Below are 16,854 nucleotides of genomic sequence, written 5' to 3'. Positions count from 1 at the left end.
TATAAAAAAGGAAGTATCATTAATAGCAGATATAATGTGTCAGTGTTGTGTTAAACGAAAACCAAATTAATAAGGCTATGCTTTTCCTAACCGTGACTCCTCTACTGATGAAATCATAGCCTAAATTAGCCGGCGGTTCACTTCTTAAAAACTCGTGTGACTTAATTACAACTATCAGAATTATCGTTATTCTGTGGTAAATACAAATACACGTGAATGGTGATTGAAAAAAAAAGTTTCTTCTTTTTCTTCAGTCTTGTTATTGTTGTTGCTGTTATCACCAGTATTAAATAATTATCAACATCATCATCATCCCCCTTCTTCTTATCATTATTATCGTTGTAGTTAAAAAAAAAGCAAAAAAAAAAAAAAAAAAAAAAAAAAAAAGCAATACTTCTTTAATCTTTTTATTATATATATATATATATATATATATATATATATATATATATATATACTGTTAGTCGATCTCCTTCGGTCGTTTCTTCACTGAGACTCTCAGTCAAAACAATTTGCTTGAGCCGGTTCGACCGTCAGTCGGTTCGAGAAGAACATTCAACAATTTCATTCTTTAGAAAAACCCATTGGAAATAAATAATATATTTGAATATATGATTGAACTGTATTACATAAGAAACATAACGTTAAATCAAAAGGACTGACGCCGACTTGTACTGGTTGTCGGGCCAAAAGAAGTTACCATCAAGTGCCTATGACTAAATCGGAATCAGCTCAGGCAGACTGGTCAACTGCACAGTCGATGAAGACAGCCGAATTTTGCGAAGCTTCTTTCACTGGATCTTTTCTGCAGGGTCATTTTTGTTTCCCTTTTCCACCTCGCTACTTGTGTGACCGAATATGTCAACCACCCGAAAGCTATTTGCAGCTGTTCCCGATGTAAATGCACACTGAGCTGATTTGATGAAAGAGAACCCATGCCGACACCTACTTTGAGCACTGGCCCATGAGAAAATTTTTAGCCAATGAGCGATCTTCTTGTCTGTAATCCCTTGATGAAAGCAGCAGCCATTTTGCCTTCAGCTCACCACACCCTTGTCAACTGAGGCGAGCTTGTGGACTCGTTGGGGTCTGGGGTTGACCCTGTTGAAGCCCAGAACCCGCTGCCTGCATAGATGGAACTGGAAAACATAGTTGCAAACACAGTTTATTTAAAAGCACGCGAAGGTGAGTGGGTTACTGATAGTGATGGCTTTGCTTGTCTACCATCTTCGATGGCACCACAAGCAAGCATAAATTTTGGTTACGAATACGTCTGACTTCTTTTCCTTTTCTTTTGCATTGCTCGACATTTCACTGCTTGACTGTATTTACAGACATGTTGTTTAACTGCCGGTTTACCCATCTGTCCTTAATGTGGAAATGCTTGTATTGTCGATTCTTCGGAAGGCACACAATCATTGCTGAGTCAGTTGATACCGATTTGAATGAAAAGTAGGCGGGGTAGGTGGTAGGTGAGACTGGGCGAGGGAAGATAAATTTCAGAGCCGCTCGCCAATGACTGATTCAGAAACGTCAGTTCAAATATCAGAGTGATAAGAAAATATCATTTGACAAATGTGATTGGCAAAATGAGAAAGATTGGTCACTGTCATAATCATGTCGGGTCTGTTTAGTGTGTGTGTGTGTGTGTGTGTGTGACAAATGAAATGGATACATGTGCATTTGCAGTAGAGTTGTTCTTTGTTTACGCTTGAATTTGGGCTTTTTTTTATTCTTCGGTTGGAATAGATTATTTCTCTTCCGTGTTCATCCTTAGTAATTTAGAAATAAAAGATTGATTCATTTATTGTTCAAAACATAACATCAGTACATGTTAAATCAAATGTGTGTGTGTGTGTGTGTGTGTGTGTGTGTGTGTGTGTGTGAGAGAGAGAGAGAGAGAGAGAGAGAGAGAGAGAAATGAAATGGGATACATATTATGCATTTACAGCTGACTGGTTCTTTGTTTATTCTTGAATTTGGGCTTTTTTAAACTTGGGTTGGGGCAGATTTTTTCTCTCCCATGTTCCTCCTCAGTCATTTAAAAGATGTGTTCATTTATTGTTCAAAACACTATATCAGTCCATGTTAAATCATTGTGTATATCAGTGACTTTTCCTGATACTGTGATATGAAATGATGACATGATATGCAGATTTGTGAGGGTGTTCAGCCATATTTAATCTTGATGGTCTCTGTTGGTCTGCTCTGATTTTCATCTAATCCTAATACCTGTACAGCCTTTTGACTGTGACCTAGTCTGGCACTGTTGTGACTGTAGGAAGATGAGTGAGCATTGCACTAGACAAATATATAGACATTATTTATATGATACTTGTATTCAGAATGTGACTCCACCCTCATCAGTCATCTTGTGGGAGTGGAAGGGATTTCTGCCACACAAATGTGGGAGTGTACAGAAATACACAAATGAATCAGTGAAGCTTGCAAAGTGTCTTTGTGTCTGTGAAGAGGATGTGTACCACTGTATGTTTTGTTAGCATAATAATTCATGGTCATAGTTTGTACTGAACAGTCTTTGTATTGCATACTGTTGAATATTATTTCACAACAATTCCCAGTGAAATTCAGTCTGCTGTCACAATATCTTCATATAACCACAGTGTTGTGCCATTTATTGTCCTTTTATTTTTTTGATTCTCCATCATTGAGGATTTTTGACAAGAGAGAACTCTCTTGGCACTGGGTTCGTTTAGCAGTTTTACTTACATATATTGTCAGTGCAAATTATAATGCTTTACAGGGATCTCAGGATCTCAGTATGTTTTACAAGGATTTAAGCACCCACACCACTTATGAAGGTGTAGTATATTGCTAAAGGTCTACTTGATGGGGGTGGGGGAAGTAGTATTGGGGAAAATAAAAATCATTTGAAGTCTGAGTTTATACCACAGATTAACATATGCTTACAGTTGGGCCAACAGCAAAGTGACAGTTGTATGATCAATGGTTTCTCCATTGCAATGGGAAATCATTTACAGCTCTGTATTTTGTGGAAGACTATGACTCTCAAACCAGGAGGCAAGATTGCACTGGCTCTTAGTACTGCAGCCTTTTGAGCTATTAGGCCTTTGGAAACCATCCCAGTGCCAACTGTCCTAAAACCTTGGCCAAGAGAATGGGGAAGTAAATTGGCTAGACACTCTCCACTATAATCAAATTCTAGCCCAGATAGTAGGAACAGCACTTGCCTCCTCTGCTGTTCTGATGGTTATAGCTGGACACGGCTGACTATCATACATATAGTGATATACATGTATACTAAACAGCACATGTATGGATATTATTTTTCAGGTGGCGGTGGAAAAAGAAAGGGGAAAAGCAAAAAATGGAAGCAGATACTGAAATTTCCTCATATCACCCAGTGTGAAGACATCAAGAACAAAATACGTAAGTATATAGTTTACATTCATTGAATGACATTGCTCACATGGCTTAATGTACACAACATGTTCTACAATATTACCAATGTCAGGATTGTAATTTAATATATAATCACTGTCTGAATCAATAAGTAGGTTTATCTGATATTTACTGAGTTGTTAAGCAGTATTGTTATCCTTAAAACATTAATGAAAAAAAAGTACTGGTACTTAAATCATTTAGTCCTACACCTGATCTTTTCAGGGAAAAATATCATGCCTTTGACTTGGTAGTGCAATTGTGCTGTTCTCTAAAGAAGAAAGAATATATTTTGTTTTGGTTAATGTGTTCTCATCATTTTAAATTGGACTCTTGGATAGATGTGAAAATATTCAGACTTCGTCTTTCCTTTTCTTCAGCCTTCCTACATCCTGTACATTTTTTCTTTCCCCACAGTTGTATTACTTAAACAGCCTCTGCTTCTTACCAACTATAAGTGTAGAATGTCATAAATCTGATGTACCTACATAATACATTTCTTTAGAATGTAGTGATTTTCTGCTTTTTCTGACAGAGGTAATGTCATGTTGCAGAGGTGACATACCGCTATGTGGTGGATCAGCAGCCCATTGGGGCTCATCTGTTCAGACAGTTCTGTGAAACCAGCCCAGACCTTCATAAGGCCATGTTCTTTTTGGATGCTGTGGTAAGGTTTTGCTGTTCTACCTCATACATCATGATGAAGAGTCTGTAAGTTAGACTTACTTGCACCTGGAGATTGTTCTAGGATTGGATCTTTCACTTTTTTATTCTTTTTTTTTTTTATAAGAAATTAAAATGATCATGTTTTGCTGTGGCAGGTATTCAGTTTATATGTTTGTCTCTCTGGAGACTGTCACTGTCAGGCTGTCTGAACTGAGTGGTGGTTACAAAACAGGTGGCCAGAAAGAAAAAAAAATCTCGGGTGTATATTACATTCCATGTGATAATACATATGAATACTTGGGGAAGTGGGGGTAAAAAAAGAATATCTGGCGCCCAAGTTAAGGAACATTTAAACACAAAAAAGGGTGAGGGCCATCTTGACAGCAGAAGGTGAACATTGCAAAAAACATGATCATATCCTTGTGGGAAAATGTTATGATTCTGACATTCAGAAGCCAGTATTTCTCTGAGAAAAATCAGAGGCTTACAAATCCTAAATAAGGAATTCCTGAACATAGGGATTTAGAATGACCTGCCAACCGTAGATTTCAAAGCAGCTCTTACATATGGTGTATGTTACATAGGGTGAATTGCCTTCCCACGGCTGTTGATGTACTGTGTTTGCTACTATGGGTGACGACAGTGATATAGTTGGTGGCATATGATGTATGTACTGTTGGTAAAGAGCAGTTTAAGTGGAACGCATGCATGGCCACCAGGAAGTAAGTGTAAACTGCTGTCCCTTTGCAAAACTAAGTGGCAGTGAATGTGATATGACTGGGTTTGATAGTATTATTAATAGTCCTTAACATTAGTCAGGCACAGAATTGGGTTTTTTTTTTTTATGTCATATGTAGATATGATTTGTTGATCTGCTTTGCTGCTGCTGTTGTTGTTGCTGCTGCTGCTGCTTTTCAACTTCCTCCCTCTTCTTTCTTCCTCCTCCTGCTTTGTTGGTTGCTGTCCTGTAGTGTTATGTTTGCCCTCTCGGTGTGGATACTCATGAGCTGTTCACTCAGGTTGCTGAGTACAAGTTGAGCTGGGACACTTACCTTCGACTTGTTTTTCCTTGAAGGGATGTTGGGGAAAAGGGGGAGGGGGGCAGTCTAAGCATTTGAGGACCACAACTCAAGTCTTCCCTCTGGTGCTCAGTAGTAGCTTTTCTTAACCCCCCACCTCCTCCACACACACCCATTCCCCTTTCCTGGTTGGTTACTGTAATACTATTGGTAAGTCGCTTAGTCACTGAGGCTGAGTGAGTGTATATTCCCCATTTGATTAAAGATAAACCAGCAGAGATTGTCATTATCACTCTGGAGCATGCATATACACACACACACACTTACACACACATGAGAGAGAGAGAGAAAGAGAGAGAGAGGGGCAGTGCTCTCAGTGGTATGAACTTGGAACAACTTGAGCCAGAATAGCCTCAGCAAAGTGGTGTTGGGGATGGACCAGAAAGTGATTCTTACTTGTTGACCTGATTGCCACTGCAAGGTCACTTGTGTCAGCCAGAGGGATTCATTAACTAAGAGCAAGAGGGGATCAAGTTACCATAGGATTGACATACCTATGTGATACTGACCCAGAGTGTGTGTGGGGTTGGTGAAATGGTGGGTGCCTGTGAGGAGACAGGTGGTGGGGGTATGAGGGGCTTCGACTTTCAGTTCACACAGCAGTTCTGTTGTCAAAAACTTAGCAATGGTTGAAGTACTTAGAACACTATTTGCCTTTGGAAATTTCTGATGTGGGGTTTCTGACGAAAGTGAAAGTTTACCTTGCATTTCGACAGCAGGTTATGATGGTAAAGGAAGGAGGTGGAGAATGTGAGTACAGCTTAAGCTGTCTTTGTTCAATTGACACATATCCAGGATTGTACTGCATGTATGAAAATTATATAATTAATAACTTTAGATTTTAACATGTACCATACTCTGATACTGGTTTCCAAGTTTATCATACTGACAGTGACACTATCTGGGTATGGACCTGTAGTTTCTGTGATATATTTTTTAAGTATAACACTAATAAATCTATGGGTTTTTTGTTGTTGTTGTTGTTGTTGGATGTTTCATCATGTGTGAACTTTTATTCACTTGGCACCTAAAGTTTGTTTCAGTTTTAAGAAGTTTCAGTAAGGTGTCAAAGCATGCAAACTGATCTTTTATGTGTGTGTGTGTGTGTGTGTGTATATATATATATATACTCACAACATTTAAAAAAGATTAAAAAGAAGAAAAAAAGATTTGAATTTTGATGTACAAGAGGAAAAAACAACATGGTACTATGAAATCACCCCTGCATGAATTTGGTTATGTATACTTCTTTCATATCATGTCTTTTCCTGTTCTTATCTCTCTCTTTACTGTGAGGCTTTGGTGTGTGCATGGCATACAAGACAGCCAGCTTAACAATACATTACACTAAAACCCCTACTTAGCTGGCTGGATCCTCCACTTCTCCCAGTGTTGACAGCTTACCTTTTAAGCGGAAAATTATCAAAACACTTGAAGAGGCGAAAGTGGTACCTGCTGGGGGTCACAACCTTTGGATGGGTGTTAGTGGCTTAGTGCTTGAACAACTTTACCTTTGGGAAAGGGGTGGGGATAGGTGTATGGGGGAGTGGAGGGTTGGAGGGGTGTTGTGTGTGTGAAAGGGTTCTTGAACTTTGTTGTGCCTGGGTCAGAAATGGTCCTGTTGAGTTCAGTTGTTTGTGTGATGAGGTGATCATGATGACAGTGTTCTGGACAGAAACTAGCAAAACTTACTAACTAAAAAGTTTCCCTCTTATCATAAGCTTTCTGTAACACTTGTAATATTCTTGTGAGAGTGTGTGTGTGTGTGTGTGTGTGTGTGTAATGCTGATTGTTTTACTTAATGGATTGAAGTTAATATTATTATTAATGTTGATTTAATTGAAGTTTTCTGTTACTGAGCACTTCTTAAATTACAAGAAGTCCACTGGCGCTGCTGTCATCTCCATACTCCGCACAGCTGTTGATATATCTTGCTTTCTATATGTGCATAGTTTTTGGGACTGTTATTGTATTATTATTCAAGGCAGTTAGTACAAGCGCTGCTGCCATTACTAACGTGTTATCACTTGACACTAATTTCTAGCAGTCATCCTTTAAGTTGCCCTGGAGGCACTTGACAGTCTTTGCAAAAATACAGGTCTGGTTCAAGTATGGATAATGCTCAGTCTTCCCCTGTTTGTTGTGTTCATTTCTAAAACTAGTAAAAAGTCTTTTTCTTTTGATCCTTCACGAGTCTGACTTTTCATTTGTTCCTTCATTTTTATTGGCCTTTTACACACATGGAGGTGCTGTGGCAGAATCAGTAAGACAAATGTTTGACCTCTGATCCTGTGGTCAGGGTTTGCTACCCCGTTTTTGGTCCTTGCGAAAGGCACTTTACTTTTTCCTCATTCCATACATTGTGATTGGGTTCCTTGACTTGGTAAAGGAAGGTTAAAACGGTGGAAGGAGATGATTAGGCCAGTCTTCCTGTGCAGAGCCCTAGACTCAGTGAATATGAATACACTGCCCAAATAGCCATAAAAAGTTATGGGGCCTTAATTTTTTCATATTTTTATACATTTTTTTCACACATGAGCAAACATGCACACATGTATGATGCATGTGTTCACATGCACACTCTTCTTCCTGTTTTATCTGTCCATGATTCATTTTCTTTACATTTGTGTCTTGCTTCCCCTACACTGGCTCACTTGTTTCTCCGGCTCTCTTCCCTTTCTTTACTTCTCATCAGTCTTGTTTGTCAGTGTGTGTTAAGGGGTGAGGGGTAGGGGGACAATTGCACACTCATTCAGGTACAAGCACTTATGTCCTTTGCGTTCAACACACACACACAAACGCACATGCATCTACATAGACCGTCTTGCTCACCCACACTTAACAGCCACATGTATATTTATTCAGTCATTTGTGTACAACAGAAAATAATCCTGTGAAGCATTTTCCATTCAGTTACAGCATATGTGTATATATATATATGTGTATATATCTATATCTGTCTATCTATCTATCTATCTATACATATGCATATATATATATATATATATATGTATATATGTATATATTATATTTTTGTATATGTATGTATACATATCATATGTGTACATACGACAGTAGATTAAAAAACAAAACAAAACATGATCCTCTCGTTTTTTTTTCTTTCTGTTCCCTTACTTTCTGTTGATTGCTGTCTGTACTTGGGTGCCCAAATCCGAGGGACTAACAGACTGTATTCTCAGATTGTAATTTCATGAAACTAAAAACTTTTTTTTTAATCACATTGAGATAGCTATTGGAAAGAACAGCAGAGAAAGAGGAAAACAGGATTAATGGTACAGTATTGCTATTAACATGACATTGATGTAACTTCAGCAGATGTGGCGCACCTTTTGAAAGAACGAGCAGCCATTGTAAATAAGAGTACAATAAGTACTGAATAAAGAATTCACAAAGTATAGAACTTTTTTTTGTTGATTTCATGAATACTATATTTTCTTGACACCTTTTGCTGTTTAATCATTTAAAATCCATTTTCTTTATGTTTACAGGGGTGACAGTGCCCTGAACGGTCAATCTTTAGTTATGACATAGTCACTGTTGTTGGTGGTGAAGAGATATGAATTTCTAGTTATGATTGATAGCGCATGTATTTCCCCTCTTTCCTGATTTGACTGAAAATGTGAATGAACTGAACCATTCTCTGTTGCAGAGGGAATATGAAGTAACACCAGATGAAAAGCGGCTGGGCAAAGCAGAGGAGGTTTTTCAACAGTTTTTGCAGCAAGATGTAAGTACCTGTTTGTTGTAGTATTTTGTATTTCCGGGTTAAACAGGATGTTTTAAGTATGAATATATATAGCACAAGAGTCTTCTCACCAGCCACTGGGATGTGGTGGCTAGTGTCTTGGTCTAAATCAGCAAATGACTGTACAGTGGCTTGTTCAGTTTTGCATATTTCCTGTTCTTACTTCTTTTGTAAATTGTATAGGCTTAATCATTTAAGTTCATGCAGAAGATTCCACTTAAACATTTTTACCTCAACTGCTGCTTTGGAGGAATTACCCTTTTGTGCTTGTGTGATGTTTCTTGAATGTGGGTCGGGAGGTCACTGACAGGCTTGAATTACCTCACTGTCATGGGGATTATTCATTTGTTTTTTTTGTTTTTTTTTATACACATGGCATGTCTCAACCAGTACAGCATAGTATAACTTAGAATGTATATATCAAATTTCTGCCAGTTAGTGGATGGCTCTCAAAAACTGGGAGTACTACCGTATTATATGGATTTTCATTTGAACATTTTGGTGATTTTTTGTTTTCTTAAAATAAAAATTCCCATTGTTATAAAGCGGCCCATGGACCTTAACTGCAAATGTTTCAGCAGTACAAGAAATCAGTCATTCCCAACCCGTGTTTGCATGAATTGAACTTTTCTTTCACTTTTCGTCTCTTGTCTCTGTGGCAAAAAGTGTGATGGTTCTCTGTCCCCAGTCAGACATGTTTGTGACCCATGTCAATGGAACCCACGTGTCTGCAGTGAAGGAAGAGATGAACCAGCAAAATGCCAGCAAAGAATTGTTCAACTGCTGTGCAGAGTGAGTGGTCATGCATGCCTTTGTTTATTTAATTTATTTATTTTCTTCAGTAGTAGCCAATGCCCTTCTGTCTTTCAAAAATGCTAGGTGAACTTTGTGTGTTTGTGAGACTCTTGAATGTCATTGTTAGTGAGGGTGTGTTTGTGCGTGTGAGTGTGCATGCGGGAATGCGTGCGTGCCCATGCGTGTGTGTGTGTGTATCTAAATTGCATTGTATATACCAAAATTGTTAATTCTGAGAGTGTTGATAGTATTTGATGAAAATAAAGGCCATTCAACAAAGGAGAAATACTTATATGGATGCTTATTTTGTTAAATCTATTTCAGAAATGCACCGTGACGATATATGTGATTACATGTCCTCCTGTGCTGTTGCTTTCAGTAGTAGAGGAGATACAGTTGAACTGATTTAGAAAAAAAAAAAAAAAATTATTTGGGTGATTTTTTATCTCCAGTATTTCAGGAAGTTTTTTTAATGCAAATTGTTGGAAAATGTCTGGAGTGAAAGGATTAATGGCTACTGTGTTCTTTTTTCCAGGGTGGTAAAAAATTACTTGTTAGAAGAGCCCTTCGCCAAGTTCGTTGACAGTATTTACTTCAAACGATATCTACAGTGGAAATGGCTTGAGAGGTAGGTATACTGACTATCTTATTATATTACTGTGGTTCTGAATATTGTGTATTGTTTTGCTGTAGTGACAGAATAAATGACTAAAAAGACTCCTAAGGAAGACCAGTTTCATGAATAATTCTCAGCCTTGGAAATTTACTTGTTGATCTTTCATTCTATATATAGAATTTAGCCACAGGTATGGATGAGTGTGAGTTAGGTACTTAAAATCAAAGCAGGCTTGTAAACAGTCTACACCTTTGGGACACTGGAAAAAAACGGGAAAAGTGCGTATATTTTCCTATTTGGGGCATGTGGAGATTTCTTTGAAGTTAATGACCAGATTGTTGGTCACACTTTGTGATCTGAAGCAATCTAAGAAATGCTGGGTTGTTTTTATTTTGACGAATGGAATACATAGTGTGCTTTTTTTCCCCCCCTTTGTGTTCAAGGTTTCTTTAAAGTTTGAGACCAGATTATTGTTTAAACTATGTGATCTGAAGCAATCTATGATGGGTTGTTTTTGTTTCGACAAAAAGAAATCTTAGTGTGCCTTCGGCCCCAGCGCCCCCCCCCCCCCCCCCCCCCTCCCGTCAGCATGCTCTAGAAATATCATTTAGAGAAGAAAATTATTGAGTGTGTGAAGTCAGTGTGGCTCTAGAAATAACCTGTAACAAAAGATACTAATTGATTTTCTTGCAGTCAACCGGTGACGAAGAACACGTTTCGCATGTATCGTGTGCTGGGCAAGGGGGGATTTGGGGAGGTGTGTGCCTGCCAGGTGCGGGCCACAGGGAAGATGTACGCCTGCAAGAAGCTGGAGAAGAAGCGGATAAAGAAGCGCAAAGGCGAGGCCATGGTGCTGAACGAGAAACAGATCTTGCAGAAGGTCAACTCTAGGTTTGTGGTGAGTATGAATGATGCTGAACTACTGCTTGTATCAGTCTCCTCCTTCTCCTTCTGCCTCTTCTTTTGCTGCTGCTGCTTCTCTTTATTATTATTATTAGTAGTATTAAAATTAATTCTTGTGTGCCCGTATATTCAGATAGAGACCAAGCTCTTGACGTTTCTCAGATGGAACGTTTTATGTGCTTAGTCGTGCGTTCATACAGTTTTTTCCTGCTGCTGTGGATTGATGAGTAAAAGTAAGATGAATTGATGGTTAAATATTGATAACTCCTCCTGTTGGTTGCTTAAAGGAAGTTAGATTTAGCACACACACTTTTAAAACAGAAAGAACAGTCTGTCAGGAATTTGACATACATATATCCATCTCTCTGTGTAGCTGTATATCTTATTTAAAAAAAGAAAAAGAAAAAAAAAGGATTGAGAGAGAATGTGCTTTAGGGTGGTTTTATGCATTAAAAAAAAAAGTTCAGGATAGGTCACTTCTAGTATAATCATGGTTATTTTCTTTCAAGTCTGTAAAAGAAAGATAACAAAAATTTATATCTCTAGAAATTTTTGAGTGTGTGTGTTTGTCTGTGGATAAATTCCTTTTGCAGAATCACAGAAAATGTTGGTCTGTTGTTTCAGGTGAGTTTGGCGTACGCATTTGAAACAAAAGAAGCGCTGTGTTTGGTACTGACTATCATGAACGGTGGTGACCTCAAGTTCCACATCCACAATATGGGCAGCCCAGGCTTCCCTGAGGAGAGGGCAGTCTTCTATGCAGCAGAAATCACCTGTGGTCTGGCAGACCTCCACAAAGAAGGCATTGTGTACAGGTGAGGAGGGTCTTGTTGTTTGTTGTGCCAGTTGGAAAATGTGTGTGTGTGTGTGTGTGTGTGTGTGTGAAAAGAGATAGCTTTGCATGGATAGGAGTATTTCTATATTACATTAGTGTAAAGGCTTTGATTTGCAATTTGTGATCAGTTGTGAAAAAAAAAGATAAAAGCTTCTTCAGAACAAGAAAGTATTTATTGGACCAAAAGTTTGTGATGAAACGCTTGCTTTTACTAGAAACAAATTGTTTACAGAGAAATAAAAGGCTGTTGGTCAGAAATGCAGAAAATGCTAGTGTGAAGCAGATTCTGATGATAGTGATGTCTAATTGCTGGACCCGACTGTGTGTCAATCATGATCTCTCATCTGTATTTTTCTTTTTCTCGTCATTCTTTTGCTCTCTTTTTTGTTTGTTTGTTCTGTGGCATTTATAGGATGGGTTTTTCTTTGTTGCATTATTGTACTTTATGTTTATTGCAGAGATCTGAAACCAGAAAACATTTTGTTAGATGATGATGGTAAGTTGTCTTATTTTATCTTTGCCATTTACTTTTAACTTTCTTTGCCATAATTTACTTCTAGCTTTCCATCCACTGTGAAATAATGATGGTTCATTTTTCAGTGTATATATATTTTTTGTAAAGTTTTCACTGCCATCAGTTTCTCATATGGTTTCAAGAAATAAAAACCAGAGTTGGTATCTTGTTTGTCAAATTTATGACAAGGTCTAAGAAATCATACTGAATTTTGGGGGTTTTCACAAAGGTGAGATGAACTTGGAAAAAAAATGTTGGAAACGTTTATTACATCAGTGATTATTAATTTAAAAAGTCATGCAAGAATTTATTCACATATATTAGTACTAATGACTGATCATGCCTTCTGTCATGGCTACTTAACCACTGGAAAATGTTTCAGGAAAATATGTTTCTGTGTGCAGGTCATGTTAGAATATCAGATCTTGGCTTAGCTGTAGAGATACCATCAGGGGAGAGCATCAGAGGCAGAGTTGGAACTGTAGGTTATATGGGTGAGTAGGTTTCTTGTCTTTCATTATTGAACACTGGCTTTTAAACATTAAAAATTGTGATGATTTACCTACACATGAAAGAGTTAGTTTTTGTGTTAGAGGCATTGTAGAAGGGCAGGCAGCTATGCATGGCTTTCTGTGCTTGCTTTGATTTTCAATGAATTGGCTAAAGGTAACATGGGTTTTTTACTTAGTTAATATTGAAATTTTATGTTTGCATCAGTTTGACATGGTAAGTATATGTATCACCAAACACGGAGTATAATACAAACTCCTCCTATATGTGGTTCCAACAACCTGGATGTCTACACAGTAATATGATTATAATGATTATGTTCTGCCGAGATATATATGAAACTTTTAACTTAAATGTGTCCTCCTGTGCTTGTTGCAGCTCCTGAAGTGGTGAAAAACGAGCGCTACACATTCAGTCCAGATTGGTGGGGGCTGGGTTGCATCATTTATGAAATGATCGAGGGGAAGGTAAGACAGTAAGACACTGAGTACTCTCATTTCTAGGTAACCAGTCTGAATGATGACCAGCTTTAAGAACAGACTCGACAGTATTGATTTTTTTTTTTTTTTTCTTTTCCATCTCTTAAGTCTTTTCTTTTTGTTGTTTGTTTGTTTTGTTTTGCCAAAGTAGGATCTTGGAAGTGAAAATTTTTTTTTTCTTTTCCATCTTTTAAGTTTTTTTTTTTTTTTTTTTTTTTTTTTTTTTTTTTGAAAGTTCTTGGTTGGAGTTTGGAAAAAACCCCAAAAAACAAAAAACAAAGAAAGTTTTAATCCTGAAAGTGCTTAATCATTGGTTGCCATTGAAAAGGAATCTAAATAGCTGCCAGACAATGATAGCCACATGAGTTTGTGTGCTTGACATTGTTGTCAGACCTGATGTTTGCAACTGAGAATGGGCCACATGATCTTTGTTTTGTCAGGAACCTTTCACACATTGAGCTCTGTTGACCTTCTTTGACAGTAATAAGTTATATATCAGTTTTGTAATCTTGATGGGTCCTCTTTTATGAATTGAGGGGATAAATCTGTCTGTTCTCTAGCACGACATGCACAGTTAAGTCAATGAAATTCTCATCTAAATCAATTGCCTTCTTTGTATCTTCCAGTTCTGTCATATTTGAATGTGTTAACTTGTTTGTTTGTTATTTCATTCCTTTTTTAAAATATTTTTAAAAAATTTAGATATACAAGCGTAGAGCAGGCTCTTGAGGCCAGACTAGTGCATTGGGTTTATTTTTAGGTCAGACATTTGGCCCGTTCGGTTTAATTTTAATTTTTTTTTATAACAGAACAGATGTGGTGTAGTATATTTGAATCAATCTGCACACTTTGATGCTTTTGACTGAGTTTGGGGCTGTGTTTGTGTTGGATTGTGTGAGGTTTTCTGCGCTGTGTCTTGACAAGGCTGTTTTCCGTGACTGCTTGTCACAGGCTCCTTTCAGGGCACGGAAAGAGAAGGTGAAGAGAGAGGAGGTAGACCGTAGAGTTCGAGAGGACCAAGAAGTCTACACCAATAAGTTCCATGAGGAGTGTCGGTCCATCTGCCAAGCAGTACGTCTCATTTCTTGACTCTTCGTCGTCTTTTTGATTTTTCTCGAGCTTACCTGCCTTTATCCTCTCTCTCTCTCTCTCTCTCTCTCTCTCTCTCTCTCTCTCTCTCTCTGTGTGTGTGTGTAAATTCAAAATATTTGATCTGGGATCACTTAGTCATGTTTTTATACCTTGGCATCACCAATGCAAAACTTGCAGAAGTCACATACTTTTTATTTTATTTATTTATTTATTTTTTACTGAAACCAGAGACCCAAACTGCATCTGTGCTTGGGACCTTCTCCAGAGCTTGAACTTGATGAGAAAACCACAACATGACACTCAGGTTTCAGTACTTTTTTGCCATATTGAATAATTGATGCTGAAGATCGCTTTCCACCAGCCATTTTAAGAGTAGATTTTCTGTACAAAATCACATCGTTCAGAGATGAGTGAATTGCTGTGGCTTATTTATCATTCTGAATCTGTATGGCAGATGCCAGACAGTAAACCTGCATCTGCAGTCAACAAGTGATAATCTTTTTTTAATTACTGTTTGCAGCAGGCACGGGTCATGCATATGATTATTTGACTTATGCTTATCTCTTAAAAGGTGAAGAAACTCCATGGTGTTTGCCATGCAACCATTCTCAAAGTGTAAAACATCTGATAGACTGCTGGGATCTGCATGATATCAGGCACATGGAATCTGTACGGTACCAGACACAAACATATGACTGCTGGGATCTGTATGGTATCAGGCACAAACACATGACTGCTGGAATCTGTATGGTATCGGGAACAAACATATGACTGCTGGGATCTGTATGGTATCAGGCACAAACATATGACTGCTGGGATCTGTATGGTATCAGGCACAAACATATGACTGCTGGGATCTGTATGGTATCAGGCACAAACATATGACTGCTGGGATCTGTATGGTATCAGGCACAAATCTCTGCTCTTCCTCTGACTGTTACCTTTTGAAACTTCCTCGTGTCAATACAAGAACCTATTGTGAACATTCTTTCTTCTTTCCTGCTCCTCACATCTGGAACAACCTTCCTCATCATATCAGTTCATCTGATTCTATTTCTACTTTTCGCTCATCACTAAAAACTCGTCTTTTTAAAACCTGTCTATAAGTACTCTCAGCTTCCTTGTTATCCAACACCACCAATGTCAATGAGAAAGAGTGGTCATGAATATTCCCTGAGCTTTCAGAGAGAAAGAGCGCGATATAAATGTACATTATTATTATTATTATTATTATATGACTGCTGGGTCTTGTGGTATCAGGTACAAACATATGGCTGCTGGGATCAGCATGATATCAGGCACAAGTCTCCATGAAGATCTTTTCCCAGGATGTTTCTCCAGATACTGTTTTCCATTTCCTGAAGGAAACTGATATTGAATTGATTTTAAATTTACATGGACTGAATGATACGTGGATGAATTATTTGTTTCTTTGGAACTTTTAAATGATGTTTTATCATTATTTTGATTCTCTTCAACTATTTTTTAAGAACTAACTGGCTATTAATCCTGAAATAGCCCCTATGTGATGGACTGGACTGGGCTACAAGCAAAATGATTTGGTTTGCAGCTTTTAGAGAAGGACCCTGTGTGTCGACTGGGTTGCTCGGAGGAGGGGGCGGACCAGGTCAAGTCTCACTGCTTCTTCAAGACCATCAACTGGAAGAGGCTGGAAGCTGGCATGTGTGATGTTCCCTTTGTTCCTGATGTGAGTGTTGTGGTGGTGGTGGTGGTCAGCATTTTAGCTGCTGTGAAGAGACTTGAGTGAATGGAGTAGATCTTTATAACTATGGTTTGATTGTTATTTTGTAAGTGTGTGTGTGTGTGTGTGTGTGTGTGTGTGTTTGCATGCATGTGTGTACATACATGCATATGTGTGTGCTTGCGTGCATGTGCATATGTGTGTGTTTGTGTACAAGAATCTACACCAGCCAAATCATCTTTGAAATTGTGACCTGTATGTTGCAGCCTCGAGCAGTATACTGTAAAGACGTGCTGGATATAGAGCAGTTTTCCACGGTCAAAGGAGTCAATCTGGATGCCAGTGATGATTCCTTCTACAGCAAGTTTAACATTGGTAGTGTCTCCATTCCATGGCAAAATGAGGTATTGTCTTCCACCCCTCTCATTGGTTATCTACCTAGCGCTCTCCACTTCAATATTTTTATTGAAGGGC

General features: G+C 38.1%; 1 protein-coding gene across 3 annotated transcripts in view; it reads left to right on the top strand.

Moving 5' to 3' along the window:
• Window positions 1-1,030: 1,030 nt before the first annotated feature.
• LOC143293669 (G protein-coupled receptor kinase 5-like) overlaps window positions 1,031-16,854 on the top strand; it is a 28,865-nt gene continuing 13,041 nt past the window's right edge. For all 3 annotated transcript variants that reach the window (XM_076604808.1, XM_076604807.1, XM_076604806.1), the window contains exons 1-14: window positions 1,031-1,185; window positions 3,316-3,411; window positions 3,978-4,090; window positions 8,839-8,916; window positions 9,623-9,726; window positions 10,265-10,357; window positions 11,039-11,243; window positions 11,873-12,063; window positions 12,542-12,579; window positions 13,002-13,091; window positions 13,486-13,574; window positions 14,538-14,657; window positions 16,249-16,386; window positions 16,647-16,784. In XM_076604808.1, the coding sequence (XP_076460923.1) occupies window positions 1,134-1,185; window positions 3,316-3,411; window positions 3,978-4,090; window positions 8,839-8,916; window positions 9,623-9,726; window positions 10,265-10,357; window positions 11,039-11,243; window positions 11,873-12,063; window positions 12,542-12,579; window positions 13,002-13,091; window positions 13,486-13,574; window positions 14,538-14,657; window positions 16,249-16,386; window positions 16,647-16,784 (1,545 nt within the window). In that variant the 5' untranslated portion in view covers window positions 1,031-1,133. The remainder of the gene's footprint in view (window positions 1,186-3,315; window positions 3,412-3,977; window positions 4,091-8,838; window positions 8,917-9,622; window positions 9,727-10,264; window positions 10,358-11,038; window positions 11,244-11,872; window positions 12,064-12,541; window positions 12,580-13,001; window positions 13,092-13,485; window positions 13,575-14,537; window positions 14,658-16,248; window positions 16,387-16,646; window positions 16,785-16,854) is intronic.

Source organism: Babylonia areolata, chromosome 19 (genome assembly GCF_041734735.1).
Source record: "Babylonia areolata isolate BAREFJ2019XMU chromosome 19, ASM4173473v1, whole genome shotgun sequence".
Lineage (NCBI taxonomy): Eukaryota > Metazoa > Mollusca > Gastropoda > Neogastropoda > Buccinidae > Babylonia > Babylonia areolata.
Note: the sequence above shows the minus strand (reverse complement) of the source record. Positions and strands in the feature narration are given on the sequence as shown.